Raw genomic sequence first — 23445 nt, 5'->3', positions numbered from 1 at the left:
ATTTTTTTTTCTATTTGCATTTTTTTCTATTTGATTTTATACACTTAGCATAGTGCTTAGTTAACAGGGTTGGGAACCTTAGTCCTCAAGGTCACATATGGCCCTCTAGGTCCTCAAGGGTGGCCGCAGGTTCCCCACCCCTGGTAGTACATAGTAAATGCTTAGTAAATTTTTTTCATTCATTCATTCATTCCTCCATATTATAGATGAGAATACTAAGGTGCATTTCTTGCTCAAGGTCACATATTAATAGTCCATAATTAGTTGTCCTTGAATCCAGAGCTTCTAAGGCTGAGTCCAGTCTTCTTTTTATTAAGATACTAGATAGGAAGGAACTGTACACACAGCACTAGGTCAAAAATAGAGGGTACCAGTGGATACCTGTATGACTCAGTGTCTAGAGTGCCAGATTTGGAGTCAGGAAGACTCTAGGAAGGAGTTTGAATCCTGCCTCGGACACTTAATAGCTAGGTGGCCTTGGGCAAGTCACTTAACTTCCTTCAGCCTCAGTTGCCTTATCTGTAAAATGGGAATTATAATAGCATCTATACCTTACAGAGTTATTGTGAGGATCAAAAATACTGTATGTAAAAAACTACGTGAATCTTAAAGTACTGTATGTTAGAGGTTATTCATTGAAAAGATAGGATAAGAGATGCCTCCTAATTAACATTTCTTTTTAAAAAAAATGAAGTCTACATCTCTTTCTGAATTTCAAGGTCAAGGTCATAGAGTCATAGTTTTAGAGCTTGAAAGAACTTTGGAGATTACTAATCCAGGAGTTAGTTAGAAAATTAATCCCTTTTTGTCATTTTATGTCACTTTTGGCAGTCCGTTGAAGCCTATAGACCCTTGCTCAAAATATTTTTAAATGCATAAAATAAAATACACAATAGTATAAAAGCGGATAGTGATCAGAGAAGAGAATCTATACAGCACCTACTATGTGCTAGGCAACGTGCTAAGCATTTTTACAAATATTATCTCATTTGATCCTCACAACAACCCTGTAAGGTTGGTGCTATTATTATCCCCATTTTATAGTTGAGGAAACTGAGGCAGACAGTGTTTAGGTGATTTGCTCAGCATGGTTAGTAAATGTCTTGAGGCCACATTGGAACTCAGATCTTCCTGATTCCCGCCCCAGCATTCTTTCTATCTGCCCTTACCTAGCTGCCTCAAAAAGAAACAAATTATGTTGAAATACTATTATCAATTTTTATTTCCAAACAAGCTTAGAGACCCCAGGTGAAGAACCTCCAACCTAGTCTAATCCTCTCGTTTTACAAATGAGGGAATTGAGCTTAGAGAAGTGGTTTGCTTAAGGTCACACTGAAAATAAGCAGTTGGGCTGAGATGAGAACCCAAGACCAAGTCCTTGGCCTACAGACTCAGTGCTCTTTTCACTGTCTCACCAGAAGACCTCATTCAACAAGAAAAGTGTGTTTTTAAAAGGAAAAACTAATGGAATTGAATCTGAATGGTGATTTTAATTGGCTTAGATTATAGCAAGGGTGGCAGGATGGAGAGTGGGAGGAGCCTTCAACTAGGAGTCAGGAGACGGGGATTCAGCTCTCTGGCCCTTTCTGTGTGACTTTAAAGAGAACATTTCACTCCTGTTGGCTTTGATTTCCTCATCTTCAAAATAAAAGCATTGAACTAAATATCCCTAAGAACTCTTCCTGTTGCTGAGAGTCTGTGAACCTATGGCCACTGTACTCAAAGGTGCATTTCATGGTGTGGAGCATCCTTTACTCTCCCTCTATTATGGGAAACCATAAATATGTACACAACTGAGACTGGAGTCTCTCAATCAGTCTCCCAGTCTCCTGAGACTTTGGCCAAGCGATTTAGGTTAGCGTTTTATGAACTGGTCTTGTTGATTGATTTATAGGTCACATAGTACCATTTCTAATAAGCATCTACCATGAGGTGGACGGCTAGATTGCATAGTGGTTAGAGCACCAGGCTTGGAGTCAGGAAGATCTGAGTTCAAATGTGACCACAGACGCTTAACTAGGGGACCCTGGGTAAGTCACTTAACCCTGTTTGCCTCAGTTTCCTCATCTGTCAAATGATTTGGAGAAGGAAATGGCAAAGCCAAGAAAACCCCAAATGGAGTCATGACAAATTGGATGCGACTGAACCAACAACAATAACAACAGCCTACTACATTCTGGGTGTTGGAAATATGAAGAAAGCCCTACCCTCAAGAAGCTGACATTCTATTAGAGAAATGTGCACACATATAAATAAATACAAAACAATTTAGGGGTGAGGGACCAGCAAGCTGGGGCATCGGAAAGGCTTTATGTGGGAGTGGCTCTTGGGCTGATGTTGAAGGGAGCTACAGATTCTGTGAGACTCTCTCATCTTTAGAACCTTGAAGCCTGAATCCCCATAACCTTTGGACCTAGAATTCACAGAGCAATAGTGTATAGAAACTACACAGTTGCTAGAATTGAACAGAAATAGCACCTAACAGGGCCTGGTTTTTTTCTCCAGGGCTGGGAAGATTTATTGAGGTGGGATGGGCCTTCCCATTGTTCATCATCCTCGTTTCTAACAGAGGCATGACTGTGCCCAGCATCCTTAGCATAGGGATCTGCCCACCCCATCTTGTGTCAGATGAATAATAGGAACATCTATCAGCAAAATATGTTAAAAAGAAAAAATAAACAGGAAGACCATTTAAACTTACAAGAGAGACTAGTATAATACTGTGGCCAATTTTCACATTGGATTCTGGGTCAGAGTGACAATGCCTCATTCAGGTCCTCCAAAGTAGTGAAAGAAAGTCACTCTCTTAACTCACTTGAAATTCTCCAGTGCCAGAGAAGAGCCTTTTGTCACAATGTCTGAGGATGAGTCTAGAGAGTATTTTAAATGAATCGTTGGAGCCAAAATAAGAAATGACTAGCTAAATCTTGACTCACCCCCAATCAAAACCAGGTCCTTGGAGTTTCCTGGGAGTGTGCCATTTATATGAAGTAGCTGTTATCCTGGGACTTAGAGACAGACCCTGAGAGGACTGAAGTTTAACAGAGAGATTAGACAGAATATGGGAACAGAATTCACAGAGATGAAAATTGAAGGAATGGGAACTGATGAGAGCATTAAGATAGAAATTGTAAAGGGAAGAGAGAAAAGGACCCAGGACAGAGTATGTTATACTTAGGAATCAGAAATAGATTATAAATTCCTTGACTGTCAGGGACTGGTTTTTTTTTTTCTTTGTGTTCCTAGCACCCATCACAGTGCCTGGCACATACCATTATGCTTAATAAATACTTGTTTAATTAAATTTCATTGTAGAAGTAGGCCAGCCTTTCAATGCAGAACAATAGGCTTTTATATGGCACATTTAGAAAGGGGGATATGTGGCTTAACTGAAGATACCCAAGGTTGGAAACTTGTAAATGGAGGCCTGGACAATGAGGGAAAGGCATTTGGGATAGGACCCATCCCCAAATCATGGAAACAGCTGATATCCAAAGAAGGATAGGCAAGGAGTAGAGAATGACTATAACATGGATATCACTAGAGCTTGGCATCCATCTTGGGTTTGATGATGGGACTGTCAGGTGTATTATCAATCTATGTCAGAGACTGCCTGTTCTGGAGGAGTAGTTCAAGATATAGAGGAATCTGGGGTTTCATTCAGGTGAATACTCTTTGGTTCCCCACTTCTGATCTCTAGCCAGGTACATGGGAGATAGAAGTTTTCATCATGAAAGTTTCTGAGCCAAGGAGGTCCCAGAAAAAGGAGCGGGTGCCATGTAGCGGAAGGGGACATATCTAGATCACAGATAGCCTGTCTCAAGAAAAATAAAGTATTTAGGCTTCCACAAGGAAGTGTAAAATGCTCATAGTCATGAAGTCATTGCGCTTTCCATTTCATGACCCTTTGCCAACGGTAGCTTTAAATATAGATACATCAGAACTAAAAAGATTTTCCTGCTGAAATGAAAAAAGCAATTCTTGGGCCTCTGCCCCAGCTTTATATGGTTCTAAATGATTTAAAGAGCAGCCCTCTTTTCCGGGGATACTCTTGGTCACCATGTGGGAGGAAGCTGAAATCAATGCAGTTATATTCTTGGGGAAGCTTTTTTGAAATTCTGCTGGTTTCCACACAGCTAGAAGTACCACTGTTCCCATCCGTACCTATAAATCTTTCTGCTTCAAGAGCTAATTTCTCAGAGCATCCCAAGAAAGGAGAGAGAAAAGGGCACAGTCAGGATTCGAGCCACTTCCCCCATTATTGCCATTAAGAGATGATGATACAAATTTTATAGATGGGAGAATCAATAATTTGTGTTTTAAAGCAGCATCTAACCAAAGGAAAATGGAGATGCTTGCAAAATTAGGACCAATGTGACACCAACAGATTCCAGTTCCAAATCCCTGTAAAATGTATCTGGCAGACTAGTTAAAACTTCAATTAAGGATCGAAGGAATTGTAGGGCCAAGGGCCACAGTTCATGGTCCTAGGACCTTTCCAATCCAGTCAACAGAGACCCAAGTTTACCACTCAGATGCAAGGGGGCCATCATTTATTTCCCCATTGCCATCACCAGAGATTGCCACCAGATGGAACTCTTTCACTTAGCTTGGGGCAGCCTGTGACCATTCATGCTCTTCACCCACTCAGTGGACCTTTACACAACAGACTTTGTAAGGCCAGGACTAATATTCTAAATACACTGATTTATTATTTTTGAATCTTCTGTTTTTATGCAGAATTCATTCCTCCCCATGGAATGTTACTTTTTCCCATCTTCCTCCCTCTCTACCTCTCCCATAGAAGTATGACATTTAAAAAAATCACTAAGGAAAGTAACTTTCTGATTATTTTTGACATAGAATTTTTTAGTTCATGAGACATTCAGTAAGCACCTACTATGTGCAAGAGCCTATGTTAGGATCTAGGGATGCAAAGAAGTCACAGTTCCCATTCTTCTAAAGCTTAAAGTCTAGTAAAGGAGACCCTTGATTTAGAGCAGGAAGGGAATCTTAGAGTGTGCCTGGCCCAGTCATCCTATTTTGTAGATGGGAAAACTGAGGCTCCAGAGAGGTTCACTACCTTCCCTGAGGTCTCTCAGGTGGCAAGTGGCAGAGCTCGCATTAGAACCCAGAGATCCAGTGCTCTTACCCCCCATACCATGACTACCATAGGTAGAGAGACACTTGGATCAAAAGGCATAGAGTGTCTTCCATTAGAGCTCTCAATTCATGCCTTAATTTATTCCTTGTTGTGTCAGACATGAAATCTTTCTCATCTTCACATTTAGGTTTCATATTGGAAAGTGAGACAAACATCATGTCCCAACAGAAATAGACAATAGGTAGAATATTTTTTCTGGCGGGGTGTTCATATATTTAAATGATCACTTCTCATTTTGTCCCTAACTGCTCTGGCCTTCTATTCACCTATGTTTTGCATTTTTATGGATTTTCCTTGGCCAACCATTTAGAAAGGCTTTAGGCTGTAGAACTTTACATTTTTTCCTGCTAGATTCATATTTGGACAAGTACCTTTACTTATATCCTCCTTAAATTGGTAAGGCATTTGTACACCCTAGGCCAGGCAAGGTTTGAAAATCACACCCCCTAGGTGCATTCCATTGCTAGAGAGTAGGAGGCTTTCATGTAACAAATGTGACTTATCATTAAATAAATCCCAGCGTGCCGCAGAGATTTTCTAGCATTAAAAATTGTGCAATTATTGAAAAAAATATTAAAATGTTTCCCTGCCCCCCACCGAGTGTTGCACCTCAAGCTACCCCCCTGCTTCTCCTACTCCTAGGTTCAGCACTGTTGCCAATTCCTGTCACTAGACCTGTGTTTTTAAAAGGGTAATGAGTCTATACAGACAGGAAAAGCAAAGCTAATTATGGTCATGCTCTCAGAGAACCCAGATAATGCAGACATGCCTAGGATATTGGTCTCTCGACCTCTTCTTAGAGGCAGAAAGTTTTAGCACAAAGAATGCTGAACTTGAACTGCAAAGGTTGTTGGACTTAGAGTCAGGAGTTTAAAAGGTTTGAATCCTACCTAAATCCAGGTCCTTGGATTTAAAATCTAGCACTCATTCTGATGAGGGGAGGCAGACAGAAGTGCTTGAGGTAGATGGGGCAAGCAGGATGCAGGATGTGAGATATGAGATAAGATGCAGCCAAAAAAGTGATCAAAGAAGACCATGCATTGAAGCCTCCACTGGGGACTTACCTGTATGCTTTCACAAAGCACCCCCAATTCCGGAACAGCTCTTCCCCTCCCCTTTCCTGTTCTCTTTATCTGTATGATAAAGGCACCTCCGGACTACCTGATATCCCAAGCATTTTGGAGCCATACTTCCTTCTCCCATTCTCTTGTCCCCTTTCCCCCATTCCATAAAACTGTGTTTACACCAGACACCTAACCCCAGTAATTGCCTTTGCCTCCTATGGGAAGCAGGGCCGAGGGCCTGCCGCCTATCCTGTGCCTGCCTTGTGGAGCAGAGCTTGTTGGGGCTCTGCCTCACTGGGAGCAGGCCGGCTTGGGTGCATCACCCCAATTAATGCCTTTCTTTAAACTTGGAGACTGTCTGAGTTAACTTCTTTCAGGACAATAGAACCCATATGTTTATTCTTCATCATTTCATGTGGCACCCCAACATTCTTGGGATGTACCCTGAACTCATCATTTCCATTTAGTCATGCTGTATGGAAGAGCATAAAAAAGAATTAGCTTTCATCTCCTTGGGGGACTATTAAATAACTTCCACGAAACCTACAAAATGGGAAGAGGGCTCAAAATGGGCTAATGCGTACAATCACTTATTTCAGATGAGGACTTCAGTGAGCACTAAGGCACAGGGTTGTTTTTTGTTTTTGTTTTTACTGCTACAGATGTGAAATGTTGGTGCATTTTCAGATGAGGTTACATTATAGTTAGTTTTACTTACATGCTTCTCTTTGTTACTAGAGACTTCTCCTGGAATGGGGGTGGAGGATGATCTGTAAACTTTTGTAGTGTAAATGAGCTCCTTGGGGTCAGGGACTGGTTTTTTTCTTTCTTTGAGTCTCCAGAGTTTAGGCCTGTGAGGGCTGTCCAACCTTAGGTTTTTATTGAAACAAGAGGCAATATATTTTGATTTGCCATTTTAGTGAGAGCTCAGCTTCATTTACTAAAGCACTTATGTAAATTTCTATGCTTGTAGGCAGGCCCCATAAATCGAACTGCGGGCTGCATTTTGGACAGCCCTGGACTAGACCAAGGTAGACACTTAATAGATGCATCTTGATTGATTGATTGATTAAAAAGTAATAAAAAATAAAAGCTGACCAAAGTAGAAACTGTGTGCTACTTTTTGACAGCAGGAAAATTTAAGAGAATCTCCTGGATCCTTAAAGCAATGTACCTACATTTCAAATTTCTTTGCCTCAACAGGAAAATCTCACCTAGCCATAGTCCAGAGGGTAAATAATGAGGGAGAAGGAGATCCCTTTTATGAGGTGATGGGCATCGTTACTCTAGAGGACATCATAGAAGAGATCATCAAATCAGAGATCCTGGATGAAACTGACCTGTATAGTAAGTGCCAAGTGTTTGCTTTTATCTAGATTTTCTATTATTCCCCTTGGAACCTCCATGAAAAGAGTCACTGAAGCACTGGATTTGAAAAGTGTCAGCCAGAATTGTTTTTTCGACTTTGGACAGTGTCCACTTAAAATGCCATGCTATATTGGCCCATGTGTCTGAGGCGGATCCTGGCCCAATTTGAATGTAATGTAATAATAATCACCTTTGAACAATATACTCAATGACTACCAACAATGTAAATGAAAAGAATACTAATACTTTCAGTAATTTTAATAAATAATAAATAAACGGGGCCATGGAGGACATATAATGAAACCTAGCTCCCTTTTTTTGTCAGAGAGACGAAGGACCTTGGAGGCAGAATGTCGTATGCATTGTCAGACACGGTCACTGAATTATTTGTTTTTGCTTTATTTTTTTATTTTTGGAGGGTGGGGCTTGTTTTAAGGTAGTGTTCAGTTGGGGGGCGGGGAAGAGAGGGGGGAACTGGTGGATCACTCCAGAAATGACTGTGATCTAAAACCAAAAAGCATCAATAAAATTTATTGTGCGAATCACCTACATGGTATATTGAGGATTAGTGAGCTCCCTTTTCAGAGATTGGGACAGCATGGCTTGTAGGGCACTGGACTTGGAGTCAGGAGTGATCAGGACTTCATTTCTTGTTTTGTTGATTCTTCAAACTTTAAAAAATGATGAAGAAAATGTTAATAATGAAGATTAAACTTAATGGTATGTTGTGCATACATTTTTTTATTTCCTGAAGAGGCAGATACTGAATATTTACCATCAGACTATTAAATGCAGCTGCTCAGAACTACAGTGATGTCTGGAACAACTCTGATGGAGGCCTTCCCATTGACTCCTTGCTCTGAATAAAAACCTTGCTGGTGTGCGTGTAGTGGCTCACATTGTCTAGATATTAATCTGTTGTAGGGCTATAAGGAGAAGAGAGACATATATAGGAAAAGCATAGTTCTCTCCCCCAGTCCTCACCATCTCAGAGCAAAGTGGGAGAGAGCAATTGATTGAAATTCTGCGGGACAGTGCCTATCACGCAGTAGGCACTAAACACATCAATCAATAAACATTTATTAAGTACCTACTATGTGCCAGGCACTATGCTGAGAGCTTGTTGGATGGGATTTATGTAGGCTAGTCCCTGGAATAGTTGAGAATATGGGACTGTCCAGGGTACTAGAAGTGTTAGAACATGGAAGAAGAATCACTTGTTTTGGTGCGTGTGCCTTCCCACATGAGAGGAGAGAGTGAATGAAGGAAGGTGAGGAAAGTTTGGGCACCAGGGAAGCTCTATGGATGCTTGTCTCAGATCACTTTTCCCTCTGTGTGGTGAGGAGATAAGAGATGTGTGAAGATGTTTCTTAGCCAAGATGAGGGGCTTGCTTGCCAGTATTCCTCACAAAGCAGGCAGTGGAAAAGAGTGGATTAGAAGTCCAAGGACATGAGTTCAAATCCTGACTCTGATATCTATATGGCCTTGGGCAATTTACTCCTCCTTTCTGAACATTAGCTTCTTCATCTGTCAGATGATGGAGTTGGACTCAATAACCTCTAAGATTCCTTCTAACGTTTAGTCTGTGTTTCTATGACCGGTATGGAACAAGCAGTGATGAGAACCATATGGTAATATTCAGTCTAGTCCTGGGGATGGTTAAGCTTGTTTCTGTGTTTCCTGTCCTCAAAGGAGAATGTGTGAGCAATCTCACACATCTATTACAGACCTGTGGCCAATGAAAGCCCCAAATCACAAGGTCAAGGGTCTTCTACATTCTCTGAGGCCCCTGGCTAGCCTGTTATGACAAAACCTTGGTCCTCCAGTCTCCTTTCCCCTCTAGGGTATGTGAAGGCAGGGGTGGAGGTGGAATAGACCACTGGTTTCAATTCCCTTTCCTGGAGGGAGTGACCCATTCACAGATGACCTTGGGTAAAGCCTCCCACTGCTGATATTGACAAATGCCCTCACAGCCACCTCTAATTGTGGCTAGATTGCTCAAAGATTTTGAGGCTTTAGGATTGATACGGGAAGTGGCTTCTTCTGAAAACCCACAAGCTTAGGTTTTATTTTTAACTTCAAAACAACCTGAAGATTTTTCCTCCCAAGGACACAGTGTATCTAGAAAGAAAATCAGTTAGGGAAAAAACCGCAGTGTTGTTGGGAGGGGCAGAGGAGTCCATTTTAACCTGCCACTGGTTCAAGGTCTAGGTTATGGGTTCTTAACCTGGGGGCTGTGAACTTTTTAAAAATTATTTTGATAGTTGTATTTCAGTTAGAGATTTCAGGTAGAGAATCTTCCATATCCTCTGATGGTATAATTATGCCACTCTTTAAAGGCAAAATTGGTAATCCTCTGTCTTTAGAATCCTCTGTGTTTTATTTTGTGCACTTAAAAGCCTTATTCTGAGAAGATTGCCAAAGGTTTTCCCAGGCACTGCCAAAGGGGGTCCATGTCACAAAATGGGTTTAGAATTCTTAGTCTGGGCTGACTGCAGGGACTCCAAATAATAATGATGGTTAACAATAGATAAAATGTACATAGCACTTACTATGTGCCAGGTACTGTGCTAAACACTTTACAAATATGATCTCATTTGGTCCCCGTGACAACACTGGGAGGTAGATATGATTATCACCCTCATTTTACAGATAAGGAAAGTGAAGCAAAAAGAAGTTAACTGACTTGCCCAGGGTCTTGCAACCAATAAACATCTGAGGCCTGATTTGAACTCAGGTCTTTCTGACTCCGGGCCAGTGCTCTATCCTCTGTACCACCTGGCTGCCCCTCTAAATTCCATTGATCCTGTGATCCAGTGGTGCTCCTAGCAGGTGGTGGTGCCAGAAGTCAAAGGCCATCTACATCATGACTGGTTTCTTCTCTGCGTTCTTAACGGGGTAGGAATTTCTGCAGGGAAGCAACGTTCAGGGACGAAGCAAAAGGGCAAAGATAGCATTAATGAAATTGGCTTTTTTCCTGCTTGGGTTCTGTTAGAACCAGTGCCCTTACATCATCTTTTAATGTTCTGTAGATTCTAGGAGGCAAGGTAAGGCAGCTCCCCACCCCAACCCCCACCCTCAGATTTGTAGAATGTTTTGTAGAATTTGTAGAATGATCCTTTATGGCCAGCGCTGGGATGAGGCATTTGGGTGTAAGGCTTGAAATTGTTCCCCCAGACCCACTTTTCCCACCTGAGACTCAGAGCCTTCCCTAAAAAGGTATGACTTATCATTTTTTTAAACAATCTCTGTGTGCCACAGAGAGCAGAGTCTTCCAGAACTAAAAATATGTGTACTTATACAAAGTAATAGTAGAAAACCTCTCACAGTATGTCCATCCCCTGCTCCAATGTGTTGTACTTTAGGCAGCTACCTAAGTGAAGGCCACGTAGTTATGGAGAGCCTATGTTCTACAATCTAGATTTCCATCTGGGGTATGTAAAAGCAGGGATGGATGTGTAATAGACCCTCGGTTGTGAATTTCCTTTCCAGGAGGGAGGGACCTATTTAGGGATTGGTTTTTTCCAGTTTTAGCTCTGCTGTCAACTTGCCGTTAGACTAGTAGTTTAGAAAAAGAACTGGGGCAATGGAAGAAGAAGAAGAAATAGAAGGAAGAGGAGGAGGAGTAGGAAGAGGAAGAAGAGGAAGAAGAGGAAGAAGGAGAAGGAGGAGGAGAGGAAGAGGAAGAAGAAAAAGAAAAAGAGGAGGAGGAGAAGTTATCATTGAAGCATTTATTAAAAGTGCACAGTCTAGGAGAGGATGACCCTGATAGCAGTATTGGGGGTATCAACCTCTACAATCAAAAGTCAAGGTCAGCCATAGGAAGCTCAAGTTCAAGTCATGGTCTGGACAGGAAGTTTGACCATAAAAGTGATGTAGAGGGAAACATGAATGTGGGGTACTCCAGGGAGATCCAAGTTACCACATTCCCTCTATCCAAGCCAGGGTCTTGGCAAAGATTCAATCCATGCAATGTGAAAAGGGAACCCCAAGATTCAAATCAAAAGTATTTGTTCGGCAAAGGTAAAGGAACCAAGGTCAAGGACCTATCTGCTTCTCAAATCTGCATCGTCCATAGTGGGTGAGCCTGAAGCTAAGCTTTATACCTTTTCCTCTGAGCTAAGGGAGGCTTACAAAAAATAGGGTATGATTGAAAGATATTTTTAGGAGATGGGAAGTTTCTAAAGTAAGTTGGCCTCCTTGTACCTGACAGTGAACCTGTTATAAGAAATCACATAGGCTTTGGGATTCTCTTCCATCTTTTATCCCTTGTCCATTTCTTTCTATACCCAAAGAAATAAGATTGGAGGTTTAGAGCTGTAAAGGGTCTTATAGATGATATGGTCGAACTTTCTCATTTTATAGTTGAGGAAGCTGAAGCCCAGAGATAAAGTGACTTGCCCCAGCTCACATAGCTAGAGCCAAGATTCAACTCAGGCCTCTACCCTCTACCTTCTAATCCTGTGCTTTTCCCACTGCACCAAAATATGGCAAAGAGTTTCATTTGTCTATTTTTCACTGCAAGAGGTTTGTATGTAACCTCTCAAGGACTGGACCTGTTGGTTAGACAGCTGCAGTTTGCCCTGTATGCTGGTGTACACATCCTTTGTTTCACTGTGGTTCTTTAGCAGACAATCGGAAAAAGCAGCAGGTCCCTCATCGGGAGAGGAAGAGACACGATTTCTCCCTTTTCAAGCTTTCAGACTCTGAAATGAAAGTGAAGGTTTCCCCACAGCTTCTGTTGGCGACACATCGCTTTATGGCCACAGGTATGTCTGTCTCTCTGGAGCCCCAGGTCCCTCTGAGTGCTCCATGTCAAAGGAGGCTTTGGGATGAGCCACAGTAATTTGCAGAAAAAGGCTGCCAATTCTAATAGTAACATGTGCTCATTCATTATGCTCCTTGGCCAGTCACACGGCTTGTGCTCAAGTCCCTTTGAGGGGTACTATGGTTTGGTGCTTAGAGCTGCTGGATTCCAGTCAAGATGCTCGCTCTGTAATCCTGCTTTAGATACTTACACTGGACCATGAGTAGGTCACATAACTAAACTCTCAGAGTCCTAGTTTTCTCATCTTCAAAATGGGGATAAGAACACCTGTATCACCAACCTCACAGGGTTGGTAGGAAAGTGCTTTGTAGACTGCTATAAACCATGACTATCGCCTTTGCTTTTCCAAGGAACACTAAGTTTTTCCTATTAGGAGGTCAATCTAGAAGATTCTTCCCCTATCTCCCCCTCTAAAATAGCATGGTGGCCATGGCTCCCAGGAAACTACAGCCATGGCTAGCTGCTGGAACAGAAACTACTGAAACCATAACTAGGGTGGGGTGACTGGAACTTTGTCCAAGGGCACCAAATTTAAAAGATGCTGAGAACATTTGCAGCCCTTCCACAGCATTTGTACACAGCTATACACCTAGCTAGTAATAATGATTGATGATGATGATGATGATGATGATGGCTAGAATTCATATGGTGCTTTAAGGTTTGCAAAGCTCTTTACAAATATTATCTAATTTTATCCTTACAACAACCTGGGAGGTGGGTGTTATTATTATTCCCATTTTGTAAATGAGGAAACTAAGGCTGAGAGAGGTTAACTGACTTGGCCAGGGTCACACCACTAGTAAATGCTTGGGGCTGGATTTGAACTCAGGTCTTCCTGATCCCATGCTAACAGATGACTTCCAGGGGGTCTTTTGATGGTGACACTCATTTTTTTGCTTGGGTGACTTTCTTACAGGGACCTGTATTTCCAGTTTGTTATACATCCCAAAGTGAATGTCTAGGTGAGCCTGCACATATGTATCAGTTCAGTGTTCCTGTGGCTGGCCCGTCAAGGAGCCAGAGAAATAGGACCATGGCTGTACAGGCTTGTTGTGCAGTCTATACCCTCTGGTGCTGAAATTGTTAGCCTGACTCCTAGGATCAGCGCTGGGCCAAATGGGACGACTCTGCCCCAGTGGTGCTGAATTCAGCCCAGCTTCCTCTCTTCCAGAAGTGGAACCCTTTAAGTCTCTGTACCTTTCGGAGAAGATTCTGCTTCGACTCCTGAAACATCCCAACGTGATCCAAGAACTGAAATTTGATGAGAAGAACAAGAAAGCACCTGAGCACTACCTCTACCAACGCAACCGGCCTGTGGACTATTTTGTGCTCCTTCTACAGGTGAGTAGCCCTAGCTGCCCCCACTCCTGTAGAGTCATCAGTACATGGTGAGAGGGGCCTTCAGTCTCAGCAGCAGTGACTGCACCTGAATCGGGGCAGAATTTCATTCCATTAAGCCAATAATTGGTTTTTGTTATTTTTTTTTAAAAAAAAATTCTATTTTTATATTAATTCTCACTGTCCAAACACATCCCTCTCCCTTTTAACAAAGAGATAAAAGAGAGAGAAAAAGCAGTTCAGCAAAATTTGACAATTGTTGAAAAAAAAAGTTAATACTCTATTTTCTATGTAGGCACCAGTCTGCTAGAAATAATTTTAAGATTATTATAATTCTAAGTTATTACATTCACACACATACAGAGAGAGAGAGAGAGAGATTCAAAATAGCAACATTTTCCCACGCCCTCAGAGATGTTTCTGCTCCAAGATAATTTTGGGGTGATGTTTATAGAAATCTTAAACTAAGAAAAAGGGGATAATTTGTTAACATGTAATAACATTCCAGAATAGTCATCACTTGGCTCTTTCCTGGACCACTTCCCCTTAAGAATTCTTTCGTGTAATCAATATCTTAACCTTGATTTTCAAAAGAAAAGATACTCTCCCCAGTTGGGTCCTGGCACCAGTCACTAGGGGCAATCACATCTAGACAAGAGAAGGTTGATTATCACCCTTGTTCCACTTCATGGGAAGATTCTAGGGGCTTTGTGCTCCTTACTTTTCTAAGGGAAAAGTCTGGAAAGGGTTATAGGCTGGAGAAATATTATTTCATAATATTTTCAGTTTTACAATTATATTTTTAAAAACACATTACCACATAGTGTATGGAATATTCCATGCCCATTGTCTCCTGCTTCTACAACAACAATAACAACAAAAATGGAGAGAGGTTCATATGTTCACAGATTTAGAGCTGGAAGGGGCCTCAGAGGCCATGTAGTCCAGTCCCCTCATTCACTCATCTCTTCTCTGGGGCCAAGCATGTGGGGCAGAGCTAGAGAACAGCAGCCTGATGTGAGCTAAGCTCTGTTGGACAACAGTAGACTTAGAGTCAGACAGAGAATGTCACAAGGCACTCCCCCACACCCGACAATATCTCCCTCCTAGTCTTGCTACTGTACCTGAAATGACCGTGTTATCCACTCCTTTGGGTGAAAGGGTTGGAGGCCACTGTGAGAGTATAGCTGTTTTCTTAGAGAAATAACACTGTGTTGCAGTGTGCTATTAATTGGATTCAGTTTTCAGATGACCCAGCCAGTCACCTAGGAAGGCATTGAGGGAATGGGATTCAAGATAAGGTGTAGTGGGGAAGACTACCAGATGGTAATCAGGAGGCCTGGTTTCTAGCCATGGCTGTGCTACAAATAGTCAGCTGGTTGGTGCAATGGATAGAGCACTGGATTTGGAGTTAGGAAGTCCGAAGTTCAAATCTAGCCTCAGGCACTTGCCAGCTACATGATCTTGGGCAAGTCACTTAACCTGTCTGCCTCAGTTTCCTCATCTGTAAAATGGGGATCATAATAGCACCTATAGCCTAGGGTTGTTGTAAGGATAAAATGAAATGATTTTTGTAAAATGCTTTGCAAACCTTAAAGCACTTTATACATGCTAGCTATGACTGTTGCTACTAACTAACTAACCTTGCACCAGTCGCTCATACTTCCTAGACCTCAATCTGTTAAAAAAAAAAAAAGAGAGAGAGAGAGTTGAAGTAGATGATCAATTCTATATGATTGTATCAATCCAGAGCTTGGGGTGAAAATGACTCAGTATCAGTCCTGGGTGATTGATGCACTCTCTCTACAAGTATGGTCCCACTGAGTGGGGCTAAAAGGAGGTATGGTTAGAGCCAAGGATGGTATAGTTTTTCCCATGATAGCCGAAACTGTGTCAGTGTCCACCACTTCCATGATAGCTCAAGGTCCTAATATAGATAGATAGACACACAGATGGACAGATAGATGATAGACAGGTAGACAAATAGATAAAAGAGACAGATGGACAGATGATAGATGATGGAATGACAGACAGACAGATAGACAGATAGATATACAGACACATGTACAGCATTTCTTAAGCACCTACTATGCATTAGGTACTATGCTAAGCAGCACTGGGGACATAAAAACAAGCAAACAAGACAGTCCCAGCCTCAAGGAGATTGCATTTGAGTGGGAGAGGAGTGTGTATAAAAGGGATAATTTCCTGAAGTCAGGATTCCTTGTATCATAGCTGGATGCTCAGAGACACAGTATGTAGGTTTAAGAGTTCACTCAGTCAACATTTATTACTGTTCTCAATGTTGGAGACACAAGCGTAGATACAGCACAGTCCCTGATCTCAAGGAGCTCACAGTGTAAAGAAGGGGAAGATGTATATACAAATAACCATGATGGAAGGGAGAATGAGGTAAATGCAGAGCAGATGACCAGGTAGAGTATTGTGGGAAATCTGAGGAGGGAAAAACCATGTTCACCCTGTAACAGGAAGGGGCATGAGGTGGAGAGTAAGGGAAGAGTTCATGGATGAGATGGCCTTTGAGGAGGCATTTTGACAGAGTTTGGGGGAGGCAGTGTGAAGACAGACTGGGCATGGAAGACAGACTGATCCAAGACACAGAAGGGAAGAGACAAGATAGGAAAGGAGGGTGTTGAGTAGGGTTCAGTTTGACTGAAACACAGAATCTGCAAAGGGGACTTGTATGAGATAGGACTCAATAGTCACATCACGAAAGGCCTTGAATGTTGGGACTGGGGGTGTATACTTTGTTAAACCAAGAGGAACTTTTGAAGGTTTCATAATCAGATATATGTAGGGTAGTAAGTAGTTGGAGAGGAGTAATTTGGTTTGGAAAGTTAGAGAGATGATGAGTGGCACCATAGGAGGCCAGTGACACATCCTTTCCAGTATCTGGGAAAGTGTTAATTTGATTACGGTTCCAGAAGATTTGGTTTAAATTCTGACTTCACCTGTATGAACTCAGGCAAGTGACATATGCTCTCTGGGACTCAGTTCCCCCATCCATAAAATGAAGACACCAAACCAGATGGTCTTTCTAAGGTTCCTTCCAGTTCTAAACCAAAGGTCCCTGAGACCTTTGGCAAATGTCTCTTAAGTTAGTTTCTCTGCCTTTAAAATAGGAGAGCCCTACTTTAATTTTTAGAGTTATATTATGACAGAATTGTTAATTCTATCATCTCTTAGGCATAAGAGGCATAGTATGTAATCACTCTTGCTTTACTTTACATTGAAATTAGGATATCATAGCATTACATAGGGGCAGCTAGGTGGCACAGTGGATAGAGCTCCAGGACTGGAGTCAGGAAGATTCATCTTCCTGAGTTCAGATCTGGCCTCAGACACTACCTGAAGAACCCTGAGCAAGTCACTTAACCCTGTTTGCCTCAGTTTCCTCACTGGTAAAATGAGCTTGGAGAAGGAAATGGCAAACCACTCGAGTATCTTTGCCAAGAAAACTCCAGATGGGGACATAAAAAGTCAGACACAAGTCAAACGACTGAATAATAACATAGCATTACAAAGTGTGGATAGATAGATGGATAGATAGATAGATAGATAGATAGATAAATAGATAGGTAGTTATAGTTACCAGTGGAGAAGTTATCAACAACAGCAAACAAGTTGGCCCAACCCCATCTGTCATCTCTGTGATCATTGCTGGGGTTGGTTGAGTGAATGTCAAAGATCTAGAGTACTCTTGAAGAGGTGAGCCTGGAGCTGCCCTCTCCATTTATAGGCCCACCAGTGGAGCATCCACCTCAGCAATGCAATCCCACGATGTGATATGATGGTGTTAGTATTGTTTGTTTATGTGAGTTTCTTCTTGACTTGCTAACCTAAGAATATTATTACTACAGACTCTCCAGGCACTCACAAGAGCCAGATGTTTGGATACCTGTAACTAAGCAACCAGGCCACTTGAGAATTTGTTTGAACTAGACATGAAGGGAAGCCATGAATTAGAAAAAGTCTCTTTAAAATTTACAAAAAGAAGATTAACAATTTATTCATAGCAGAAAATAAAGTAGTAAAAATTAATGCATATGAAATCCAATAAAACAAATAATTTTTCAAGTAATGTTAAAACTGTCCCCTTTTTGACAAACTTCTTAAGACGTTATTTCTTTTAAAATCATAGATTTGTTATCTAGCGTCATTCGCTCCCGGATTTCCTGACGTGAACTCTCCTTGCCCAATTCTAGACAAGATTCTAACAGTTCCTAGAATCTGTTGTTGCCCTAATACTCAAATATATTTTTAATGTAGTTAAGCTCACTCTTTTGGAGGAGGGAACATCTTGATCTGTAATTTTATTAGGATATAGAAATTCCTTCTGGGGTCGTAGACTGGTAATTGTGTATAACTTAGAGTCCTAGAGAGTTGTGACTTTAAGTTAAGTGATTAAGTTGCCCATGGTTAAACAACTAGGGTTTGTAAAAGAAAAGACTCAAACCCAGGTACTCCTAATTCTCAGGCCAGACCTCTAGCCACTACTTCACACTGCCTCTTTAGGTTGTATTAACCTAATTGTTAATAATAATGATAATTATAACTTTACCAAGCAATATGATGACAGTGAATTTGCCAAATGTAACCAAAAGTGAATTACTTCCAGATGGAGTCCGTGAAACAATTATGATCTGAGAGTGGAATTAAAAGGCCCTCCATGGGCACCGTTCATTACATGAACTCAGTCCACAATATGTTGACAAAGCATCCAAAAATGTCTGACTCATGCATATTTGCTTGTTGAAATAAAAGGGTTTTATGATGGCCATCAGTGGCCCGAATCATTGCCATAAGAAATTACAGAAGGATTATCTGTAAAGACCCCAGACTTAATGATCCATGCAGATTATGCAAGAAAATGGTGGAGACTATGTATATAACTGTGGGCTGCAAAATTTTAACACGTGTGGAACATCTAGCAAGACATGACCTGGTGTGGCTTGAATTATACAACATCAGGAGCTTGCTCTCTTTTATGGACAGATAGACAATAAGTCTATACAGTCACTGAAATATCCTGGAGAACTCAACCGATAAACTATATTAGAACCAGACCATGATCACAGACTGAACTGTTGCCCATAATTTCTTGAATATAGCATTGATGCATAAAAACTTAAAAAGCATTTTAATAGATAACACCATCCCAAATATGCATACTCTCTAGGCTTTAAAGAATAAAAAATTTTCAAAATATAGAGACTTGGCTGAGAAGATAAAAACCATGTGGGAATAGGATGAGTTCCATATCATCCCCTGTGTCTTATCTGCTATTGGAGCTGTACCAAGGATGTTTGCAGTGAGCCTCCAGAGGTTGCGCTTACATTCTGATCATTTTATCCAACTACAAAAGCAAGTTTTTAATATGCCTATATGCAATAGTCTATGGAACATAGAACATAAAGGGCTAATAGCAAAATAGAGACTCATCCCACAACAGTTTCTATATAAACACTTTTGTAAAAGGTGAGAAGAATAAGATTACATCAAAAAGACAATTGTAGTGATATAGTGTACCATTATTCCATTATGATCAATCTCCATCACAAAACTATAATGTTCCTCTTAAAATCCCTGTTAGCTACTGTCTCCATAAGTAGTTTTGGTCAGAAAGTCTCTTCTCTTCTCCATTGAAGAGGTGTATTTCAAATCATTCCAATTCTTTAAAGGGCCCTAAAGCATCATCTATACATAATAAGAGCCTGGAGTCAGGATCTGATTGTAAATCTGGCCTCAGATACTTGCTAGCTGTATGACCCTGAGCAAGTCACTAAACCTCTATTTACCTTAATCTTCTAGAGAAGGAAATGGCAAACCACTCAAGTATCTTTGCCAAGAAAATTCCATGAACAGTATGGTTCATGGGGTCATGAAGAATCAGACATGACTGAACAACAATATAATAATATAATATAAAACAATATAATAATAATAAGAAGAAGAAGTAGAAGAAGAAGAAGAAGAAGAAGAAGGGGAGGAAGGGAATAAGCATATATAGGGTGCCTACCACATGCCAGGTGCTGTGCTAAATGTCTTACAAATATTAACCATTTAATACACAAATGAGTTAATAAGAAATATATCAGTTTTCAAGTAATAAAACAAAATTCACATCAAACTGAGCCTTAGACCAGACTCTAGGACTATATTCAGTTCCTCCATGCCCAAATAACACATAGACACAAATCTCTGGTGCTACCTTAGTGATGACCTGGGTACAGGTAGCATATAAGATGCAGGGTGTCCCAAAAGTCTTAGTGCACTTATAACCCAGGTTAACCTTTAATAACCTAGAAGTATAAATGCTTCAGGTTTAAAAAAAATCAACATTTGAGAAGCTACTTATTCAAATTTTAATTATTATTTTGTTTATTATTAAAAATTCAACATAACTGCAGTCTTGTGCTATACATCACTATAGTCAATTTTTTAACTTCATAAAAGCTTTCTTTAGGTGAGATGATCCAAAGAGTGAGGTTTTGATGCACACTAGAAAATTTTGGGGTGACACCACTAGAAAAAGTCTAATGGAGTTAGGTCAGGTAACTGAGGTGGCCAAGCTCGTGCCTGGTGGCCCTCCTCCACCAAACCACTGGTCTGAGAAAGTGTTATTCAGAAACTGTCACACACAAAACGCATAATGACAAATTGCACTGTCTTATGAAAATTAAAATTTAAAATGCATCATTTGAAATTCACAAACATAAATAAGCATAAAAGAAATTTAAATAAGCAAACTCTGAAAAGGCATTTTCATAAGCTCATAGCATATTTCAGAAGTTATCAAAAATTAAAACCTCACTAAGATTTTTGGAATGCAATGTATAACTCACTGTGATTCACTGGGACTACATACTCGGACCTAGGTAACTTGGAATGCTGTACCGCTGTACATAAGATTAAATACTTGGCATAGTGGATAGCGTGGGCTTGGAGTAAAAGAAAGCTTGGGTTTGAATTCTGCCTCAGACGCTTACTAACTGTTTGACCTTGAGCAAATCATTCAACCTCTCTGACCCTCGGTTGTCACATCTATAAAGCTAATAACAGCGCCTACCTCACAGGCTTGCTGTGATGACCATAGAAGATAATCTACATTCAGCACTTTGTAAACCTTAAACTGCTATATAAAATCAGCTACATAATTATTATTCTCATCATTATCATGCATGATAATTACCTTATATTATATGTCTTTTCCCCTTCTTAGACTATAAGCTCGATGAAGTCAGGTACTGTGCTTTATCTCAATTTTGCATGTCCCTCCAGCACCTAGTACAGTAGTCTGGCAACTGCCTAGAACTTAGACTCTGCACGTGGTAAGCACCTGGTCGATATCTGTCTATTTGAACTCACACGTATGCAAGAAACATCAAATCTGCTTAATGTAAGTGAAGCCAGGTGCTACTTCTGTGTCTAGTAACTTGTCTAGGCTGCTACCAACAAGACAGAAACAATGTTCTTTCTTCTTTCCCTAGGGTAAAGTAGAAGTGGAGGTTGGTAAAGAAGGTCTTCGCTTTGAAAATGGAGCCTTCACTTATTATGGTGTGCCGGCTATCATGACCACTGTGTGCTCAGGTACCTCAATTAACCCACCACAGTCTGTTCAGCACAAAAGTGTCTGAAGCCAGCGATGAACTAGGGGTTTGATTCTTGTGTTTATCCCATCTTCTTCCCTGTCCCCCTCCCCCATCCCCAACCCTCTGTATGTTTTCTCAGTTTTTGTGGCCTCAGGTGGGGCTAGGGTTAAGAGAGCAGTAGGATTCAATGTGTTTTCTGAATTACCAGTTGACTACATTTCATGTTCTTTCCTCAGATAATGACGTACGGAAGGTTGGAAGTCTGGCTGGATCCTCCGTCTTTTGTATGTATCTCTTGATTCCTCTTCTCACATATGGCACGATGCGCCTGCCTCAGATACATTGCACGTGGGCTATGGACTGAGCAGTTCAGGTCCCAAGCTTGGAATGAACACAAGTTGTCTTGTCCTCTTGCGGCTGCGCAGCTTTTGCTTATTTTTTGTGTGACTAAAATGCTTCCTGCTTTTCTACATACTATTGAAATATTGAAGGGCGGAATTCTCATTATTTATTCTCAAGTACCAAAGAGTCAAGTTATATTCATGCTTCTTTTAAAAAAAAGAGGGCTAAAGTTTTTCTTTTGGTATTAGATGGGGAGATGGTTGGTGTAGTGAAAAGAGTATTGGAGTCCAGAAACCTGGGTTCGCATCAGGGTCACTGTATGACCCTGGATGAGTCACTTAATTTCTCTTGGCCTCAGTTTCCTCATCTGTAAAATGAGGAGGTTTGACTAGATGACTTATAAAGTCTCTTCTACCTCCAAATCTGTGATCCCTGGTAAATTGGACTTTTACCTAAAGGCCACTAGACACCATTAATGCGTTCATTGGTCGTGGTCCTTGGTAAGAACTAGTAAAGGTATTCTGAAGAAGTCACTGTTGAGTTGGTGTGACAGGTCACTTTGCTTCTCAATGAAATCTGCATAAGTAGTGATGTGCCATTGATTGGCAAGTGCACATGGGGGCACTGCTGATATGAGGCTGATTGTTGCTAAGCTGCAAATAACATGGCGGCTGCTTGTCTTTTCCCTGTACCATTGGCTTGCTTTCTTCCATTTAGTTCTTACAGTAGGATGTAGGTGCATGGATGTGGCATATGTGATCCAGGAGGTATTTTTCTCTTGTGTGCTCTTGGATTCTCTAGTCTAAATTTTGTTACTTTAGGGCATTAACTCATTGTAGCCATTTATATATCCAGGGAAGACATTTTCTTCCTTTCTTTTCCTTTATTTCTTTTTTTTAACATCAAAAAAATAGAATAGCACTTTGTTTTTATACTTTTCATCAAAGGATCCCAAAGCACTTGATTATCATATTTCCTGGTGAGTGTGTTCCTTTGTGTGAGTTTACATTGCTATGAATTATAATGCTATTACATTACTATTAATAATTAGGGTAATGTAACCTACTTCATAGGGAGAAATTGAAAAAGTGATTTATCTGAAATCATACAGAAAGTCAACAGCCCAGCCGGAACTAGAGTCCCAACTCAGGGCTCTTACTAGCTCATACTGCATCAGGGAGATTCAGAATTTATGTCCCTTACTCTGCATCAGGAAACTGAATTTTCACAGAATCATTTGCTACATAATTTTAGTTCATAGCCATAACAGAAATGCAAAGGAAAGTGAATTTCCCAAATGCACACCCTGAGCTCATAGCAGAGCAGTAGATATAGCAGATATCTAAAATGAGAACAGAACACTTCAGTGTTGCTTAATTTGGTAGGTGAGGGTCATAAAATTTAAGTGTGTTGGGGAAGTCTGTAGCTGAGGGAAATGAAATCGTTAAGTAGGAACACAGTGAAAGCTATGATGAAAGCTTCACCTAGTGAAAGCTAGGTGAGGTCATGTTCCAGGGGGCTACACCATAAGTACTCCCAGTCCTCAATGTGTGGAATGGTTGACACCTTGGTTTCATTAATGTGGTTGTAATGAGTGGTAAGTGGCTCAGGGAGACTTTCAGAGTCAGGAAGAGATGAGAAGAATTTTATTCCCCTAGGGTGAGCTCCAGAACCTATTTCCCCTTGATGACCTGTAGCATTTAGAGAAGAGTGACCTTTAGAAATCT

At 40.8% G+C, this 23445-nt stretch overlaps 1 protein-coding gene across 1 annotated transcript in view; it reads left to right on the top strand.

Annotated features, from left to right (window-relative positions):
- The window catches only part of CNNM1 (cyclin and CBS domain divalent metal cation transport mediator 1), a 66933-nt gene that overhangs the window by 15724 nt on the left and 27764 nt on the right, over positions 1 to 23445 (top strand). The window contains exons 4-8 of the mRNA XM_036736530.1: positions 7432 to 7575; positions 12226 to 12366; positions 13597 to 13766; positions 21275 to 21374; positions 21613 to 21660. Coding sequence (XP_036592425.1) covers positions 7432 to 7575; positions 12226 to 12366; positions 13597 to 13766; positions 21275 to 21374; positions 21613 to 21660 — 603 coding nt within the window. The remainder of the gene's footprint in view (positions 1 to 7431; positions 7576 to 12225; positions 12367 to 13596; positions 13767 to 21274; positions 21375 to 21612; positions 21661 to 23445) is intronic.

The sequence above is a fragment of the Trichosurus vulpecula genome, chromosome 8 (assembly GCF_011100635.1).
Source record: "Trichosurus vulpecula isolate mTriVul1 chromosome 8, mTriVul1.pri, whole genome shotgun sequence".
NCBI classification, from domain to species: domain Eukaryota; kingdom Metazoa; phylum Chordata; class Mammalia; order Diprotodontia; family Phalangeridae; genus Trichosurus; species Trichosurus vulpecula.
Note: the sequence above shows the minus strand (reverse complement) of the source record. Positions and strands in the feature narration are given on the sequence as shown.